General features: G+C 37.5%; 1 protein-coding gene across 2 annotated transcripts; it reads left to right on the top strand.

Annotated features, from left to right (window-relative positions):
* Positions 1-2,080: 2,080 nt before the first annotated feature.
* LOC131307354 (uncharacterized) lies at positions 2,081-5,134 on the top strand. Of its 2 annotated transcripts, XR_009194102.1 has the most exons (6): positions 2,081-2,189; positions 2,284-2,540; positions 2,691-2,895; positions 3,881-3,976; positions 4,079-4,183; positions 4,285-5,134. XR_009194102.1 is itself a non-coding variant. In XM_058333827.1 (4 exons), the coding sequence occupies exons 2-4, from the start codon at positions 3,905-3,907 to the stop codon at positions 4,444-4,446; spliced, it is 339 nt and encodes a 112-aa protein (XP_058189810.1). In that variant the 5' UTR covers positions 2,567-2,895; positions 3,881-3,904; the 3' UTR covers positions 4,447-5,134. The 2 variants fall into 2 exon arrangements, 1 of the variants encoding a protein (XP_058189810.1); XM_058333827.1 differs by lacking the exons at positions 2,081-2,189; positions 2,284-2,540 and having other exon boundaries at positions 2,567-2,895.
* Positions 5,135-6,063: the final 929 nt, after the last annotated feature.

The following is a 6,063-nucleotide window of genomic DNA, read 5'->3' on the forward strand; positions in this document are numbered from 1 at the left end:
GTCACGGGTCTCAAATCTCATGACTGTCATGTGCTAATGCTTTAGTTGTTGTTTGTAGCCTTAAAGCGGTTACTACCAACAGGATCGAGAAATGCAATACTTCGCCTTTGTGCATTCTTCAATAGATTGTGTCAAAGAGTTATTGATCAAGAAAAAATGGCATCCATTGAGGATGAGGTGGTTGAAACGTTATGCATGCTTGAGAGGTTCTTTCCACCTTCGTTCTTTGATATCATGGTGCACTTAACAATTCACTTAGGACGAGAAACACGACTTTGCGAGCCAGTCCAATATCGTTGGATGTATCTTTTTGAGAGGTGAACCTTTTTTGTTATTTTTTTAATGCATCATCTATGGTTCTGTCCATCATCTATAATTGTATAATGTCAATGTACTTTCTTCATGATTAGACATATGAAGATATACAAATGAAGTGTTGGGAATCATGCACGACCTGAAGGTTGTATAGCAGAACGCTACCTCGTAGAAGAGTGCATAACATTTTGCAGCCGACATATGAAATCTGTGGAAACAAACAATAGGGGACCTCGCAATCAAGATTTTGCAAACGATGTAATTCTTGAAGGTCGTCCAATATCAGCTACCACATCCATCACATTGACTGATGAAGTTTTAGAAAGTGCACATCGTTACGTGTTATTCAATACAACCATAGTGGAACCCTATTTGGAGTAAGCTTGATGAAATTCTGCTTGCAAAATTCATGAATTCTCATACACATGTGAATCACTTACTCATTCTTTCTTTTTCTATTAGGATGCATATATAGGAGTTAAAGAATTTGGATGCTAGTCTTGGTCTTCAAAAAAATAAAAGTTTACTTTACTTTTGAAGAGGCACGCCGACAACTTTACAAAATGGTTGAGGGAAAAGGTTACCACTTATTTTGTTTGAGGTTTATCAAGTTTAATATTGTAATCTGTATAGTATTAATTGGGTTGCATATACTTGAACAGATTCAGATAAAAGCAAGCACAAATAATGAATTGGAGATACTACAATGGCTTGCTAATGGTCCTAGGAAGCATGCTATAAGTTATACGGGTTATATCATCAATGGGCAGCGGTTCCACACAAAGGAAGCTGAGAAATCAACCCAAAATAGTGGTGTTTCCATTGACGCGGCAACTCTATGTAGATCAAGTGTGAAGGACAATGCACAAGTTGTTGATGTAGTTTCATACTACGGGGTGATAAAGGATATAATTTTGTTAGATTATCACACATTTCAACTACCAATGTTCAAGTGTGACTGGGCAAACATTGGCCATGGTGTTAGGATGGAAGATGGTTTTACACTTGTTAACCTACGCCAAGGTCAGACCCAATATGACAAAGATCCATTTATCCTTGCATCCCAAGCAAAGCAAGTTTTTTATTCAAGGGAAACCGAATCTTCGAATTGGTATGTTGTACTAAAGGCACCTCCTAGGGGATTTTATGACTTGGAAATGTACGAAGATACTGTGGATACAGCTTTTAGGCCGCAAGATGTTTCAGCCCTTGGTATAAATGATGACGATGATAATGGAAGGATAACTAATGTTAGAGGAGATTGTGAGGGTACATGGATTGAGGATTTCTAGTGATCGCGCTTTGTAACTTTTGGTTTTTTCTTTTTTGGTTTGTATCTTGCTAAGATCTTTATTGGTTTGTAACTTTTGGAATGTTGTACTAAAGGCACCTCCTAGGATCTTTTGATTTGTCTTTTTTGGCTCATATCTTGCCACCGTGCCTTGATTTGTTGTTCATATTATACTTGGATATTCGTTAAGTTAATTTCTTGTTCCTGCTATATTATTGAACATTGTTGATTTATTTTTTGTTAACTTGTTTCTTTTATGTATTCAGTAACATGAATATCCAGCTGAGGCACTTGTCCAAAATGTTGATAGGCTATCAAAGGTTAAAGGAAAAAAGAATGGAACAAAACTTAGGAGAATTAAAGGCTGCTGGAATCAAGAATGTGCCAAAGTCATTGTTTGGCTTAAATCAAAGTGGTAACGGAAAAGGTAATGATAAGGAAAAGAACGACATTGGGCACTGTGCAGTCCAGATGGAAGAGGGTGGCAGCCCCCAGGGAGCAACCCAAGCTCAGTAGCTTCCCACATCACCTACTGAACAAACAGACATGTTTTGCAGCCCACATACGGTTGTCGGCTGCGTAGGTGAGAAACAATATTATGAGTTTATTTCTTCTTTGCTTACTTTTTTTATGTAACATTTCATACATACATTCATATCCAATGCCAAATTCTACAGAAACTCCTACAATCACTTCAAAAGCGTCCCAAAATCTCAAACGCAAAAGAGGCCCGACCAAGCTGAAAACCATTGCTGTAGATGGAAGTACTCGGATTGAAGTTATGTTTGATGAGAATGGTCAACCAATAGGTGAGGGATCAATCAAGTTGTCTTCTTTCTTGGGACCTCTAGTTCGAGAGATTGTACCATATACACTTTCGGATTGGTAAAAACTTCCTTCAGGAATGGCAGAAATCCTATGGCAATGCATTAAGGTATGGTATAGTGCCCAACAATAATGCTTTTAGTTACATGATGATAGAGTTACATGATAGAATCTTATGACTTCAACTCTTTTTTTTCCCCAAATTACTTGTGGAATTAAAAATTATAGAATTTCATGCAAGTTACATTCAAATTTTTAGGTAAGATTCAATCTTCATGAAGAATGGCATAGACAAATGGTTTTCCGGAGAATGAATGAAGATTGGAGAGCCTCAAAGTCGATATTAGTAAAAAAAATGAAATGCTTCAAATGAGGAGGAAAGGCTAAAGCTACAGCCTGATAATGTCAAATCACTGCATGATTGGAAGAATTTTGTGAAGGAAAAGACTAGTGAACAATTCAAGGTATGTGCACCCTGTTCATCCCACTCCACCACTTTATTCCTGAAAATTCTGTACGTACTCGATTTTCTTCATCTTATAGATAATAAAACACGTCTATTGAAATGGTATTGCATTTCAATAGACAAAGTGGCAAGGGCTAAAAGATCAGGATAACTTTAAAAGAGTGATTTTGATCAAAAGAATGGTTTCAATTTTAGTTTATTCTTGACTTTAGGTTAAAAGCGAGAATTTTAAAGATATGAGAACTCCGATACCATTGAACTAGGAGTAGTAGGTGCGCACTACGTGGTTGTTTCTATGGTTAGGTTGCTTGGTGGAGTTTGGTGTCTAGGCAGTTTGTTATATATTTTGTTTGGGTTTGGTTTTCTGGGTTGAGTCTGTCTCTGTATAACTTTTGATGTATTATAATAGTTCTAGACTTGCAATTTGGTGCATTTCAACTCTTTTGGGGCTGTTTTTTACGGCCACGGTCCAAATCTATCAAATCTTTGAAGCTGATCACTTCTAAAGGGTTTCTTTAGTTCTACACTTGCATTTTGGGATCGCTAGTGCCTTTTCTAGGTGGGTACACAATCTGTGGCTACAGTTCATAGACCAGTGCTGCCGCTCTCACACACATTTAGGATTTGCTGCTGCTCTCACAGGGAGGAACACAATCATTGGGCCTCCATTCTACTACTTTTTCTTTGCTATATTTAGGAGTTGCTACTACCCTTCTTTGCTGCATTTAGGACTTGCTTCACATCCTAAGTTGACACCTTGACAGAGGAGTTGGATGTTTGTACAGTGCTTCTAATTGGAGCCACAAATTACCTTTGATCCTTGGAATCCTTGGTCAGACACATGCAATCTGTTGTGATGCCTTTCCCTCTCCCAGTTCTTGTACAGTTCTTTTGGATATCAATAAAACCTTATTTTCGCTGTTAAAAAAAAAATGGTTGTGATCAAAAGAATGGTTTTGATTTTAGTTTATTCTTGACTTTAGGTGACAAGCGAGAACTTTAAAGATATGAGAAGGAAACAGTTGGAGCTGCAGCATACTATGAGTCATAAGGAATATGCACTGTTGACTGCTGAACTGGTAATACCTCTATTATTTTGTTCATTATCAAAGGTCATTGGACTTCTTATTACAAACTATAACTTAAATTGAATTCTGATCAGATATTTGTTTTTACTCTAGAAAAAGAAAAGAAAAGTGACCTCCATAAGTAGAGCCGTTGTTTGGGCCGATGGACATAGAGACAAGAATGGTAAACCCAAGAACAAAAATGTTGCTCAAAAGATTGTAAGGCCATGGCTCATTCTTTATTTGTGTGTTTTATTTGTTACATATGTTTGACAATCTCATTAGTCATTTACATTGTTTTTTTATTATGCCATTTTTAGGAAGATATGGGAAAAATTGAACGGAATGGACAGAATTCAACTAATCTGAAAAAAGATGCTGTTTCTAAAGTGCTTGGTGCTGAAGGGCGTGGCCATTTAAGAACATTTGGAAAAGGAGTCACACTAACAAGATTAACTATATTATCACAAATGAATGGTTAGTTTGCTCAATTACATGAAGAAAATGCTAAGATGAAGTCTCAAATGTCGCATATGCAAAATATAGTTGACGAGTTCAAGAAAAGCCAAGTAAGTCGGTTATCATTTTCTTCCTTGGTGGTCATTTCGGACTAGTTTGATTAATGACATTTTATTTGTTTCCCGTTGTTGAACTTTCTAGGTTCAGAATCCAGTGACAAATGAAGCAACACCTACACCCATTATTTCTCCCTCGGTAAGAAGTCATCCTCAGAGTGACATTACCCAGTGCAAGTTGCTAGATTGGATGGGGACAGGAGACGTAGTTGCTGAGGGGCGTTGGGCTTCAAGTGATCCAACTTCATGTGCTCATTGTATTCCGATTGGACCTAATGCAATGAAAATTTGGGTGGATGTAGCAAAGAAAACTGAAGTGTATCTATGGAGGGCTCGAAGTGATATGATCTATATCAAAGATGTTGTGGGAACTACCATCGCATGGCCTGCTGACTTTGTTATTATGGACTCTTCTTCGCCAGGGTATTATACTTTTATTCTCTCCTCCATATCGAAGTATTCTCTCGGATGATAAATGTATGCCTGATTGCCCGTGTTAATGATCTCCATGTTGGAGGGTAGATTGCTATACCAGAATTTATGCATACCTAGTTTTAGTGTTGTCCATTTTTGGCTAGTTTAGTGTTGACCAATGTTGTTTCTCCATTTTTGGCTAGTTTAGTGTTGGCCTATTGTGACGACCCGAATTTTCACATTGCCTCAAAATAAATACATCTCTTAGAATTACAAATCCTCAAGATAAATATACATGGTGGGCAAAAAAAACTCCAAAATGTTACAGATTTTCTAAGCAATCTCTAAAATTGAGTCTTTCAATACTCCAACTCGGGTCCCTACTTACTTGCTCTGCACCTGAAAAATATAAAATGCCCGGGTAGTATATGCAATACGAGGACAATAACATGGCTAGCAATAAGAATATGCTCAATAAACGAGGATAACAAATCAAGTAGGATCATTCTGAACGCTTTTCATTTATAGCCTCATACCCGCCTCATTTCGATAACATACCAAGCACCACCCAGGTCAAACTCTGTATTGGGCACATGTGCCCCATAAACATTCTGGACGCCCCGTGCGGCAGTCCATCGAACATCTTTCATAACTCTATGACCCGGTGGGCTTAAACATGTACCAATCTATTCCATGGCTTTCAGCCAAATACTTTTTGTGTCACGAAATAAGAAGTGACAATAACTGAATCAACAAGCTTAGACATCAAATGAGTACAAATATGAGAGAATCAAAGAATACTCTTTGCAAAGAGATTTAGCTTAGAATGTATTGCACACTACCCGGTACCTTAAGTTATGCCTGAATATCACCTTGCTGATATGAGAACCATCCTAAAAATTATACTCTCTCTGATCCGAAACATCAAGGTCTGAAGTGTATAAAAAGCCTTCAATAACTCAAGAAGAACTCCACGGCCAAATGGCCTGACCTTAAAGAAGAAGGGGTTTGATTCTCTTAAATTCCATTGTGACTAGTGCTCTCTAAGTATAAGTAAAATTAAATTCATGAATGTATAAAAATACAAGCTGCCGACTCGATCCCATTTCT

The sequence above is a fragment of the Rhododendron vialii genome, chromosome 11a (genome assembly GCF_030253575.1).
Source record: "Rhododendron vialii isolate Sample 1 chromosome 11a, ASM3025357v1".
NCBI lineage: Eukaryota > Viridiplantae > Streptophyta > Magnoliopsida > Ericales > Ericaceae > Rhododendron > Rhododendron vialii.

What these genes read in the sequence shown, in the direction of transcription:
- LOC131307354 (XM_058333827.1), top strand. Translation starts at nt 3,905, where the DNA reads ATGAGAAGGAAACAGTTGGAGCTGCAGCATACTATGAGTCATAAGGAA. An exon ending in CACTGTTGACTGCTGAACTG is followed by an intron (nt 3,977 to 4,078) that starts GTAATACCTCTA and finishes TTTTTACTCTAG; the next exon opens with AAAAAGAAAAGAAAAGTGAC. An exon ending in AAAATGTTGCTCAAAAGATT is followed by an intron (nt 4,184 to 4,284) that starts GTAAGGCCATGG and finishes TGCCATTTTTAG; the next exon opens with GAAGATATGGGAAAAATTGA.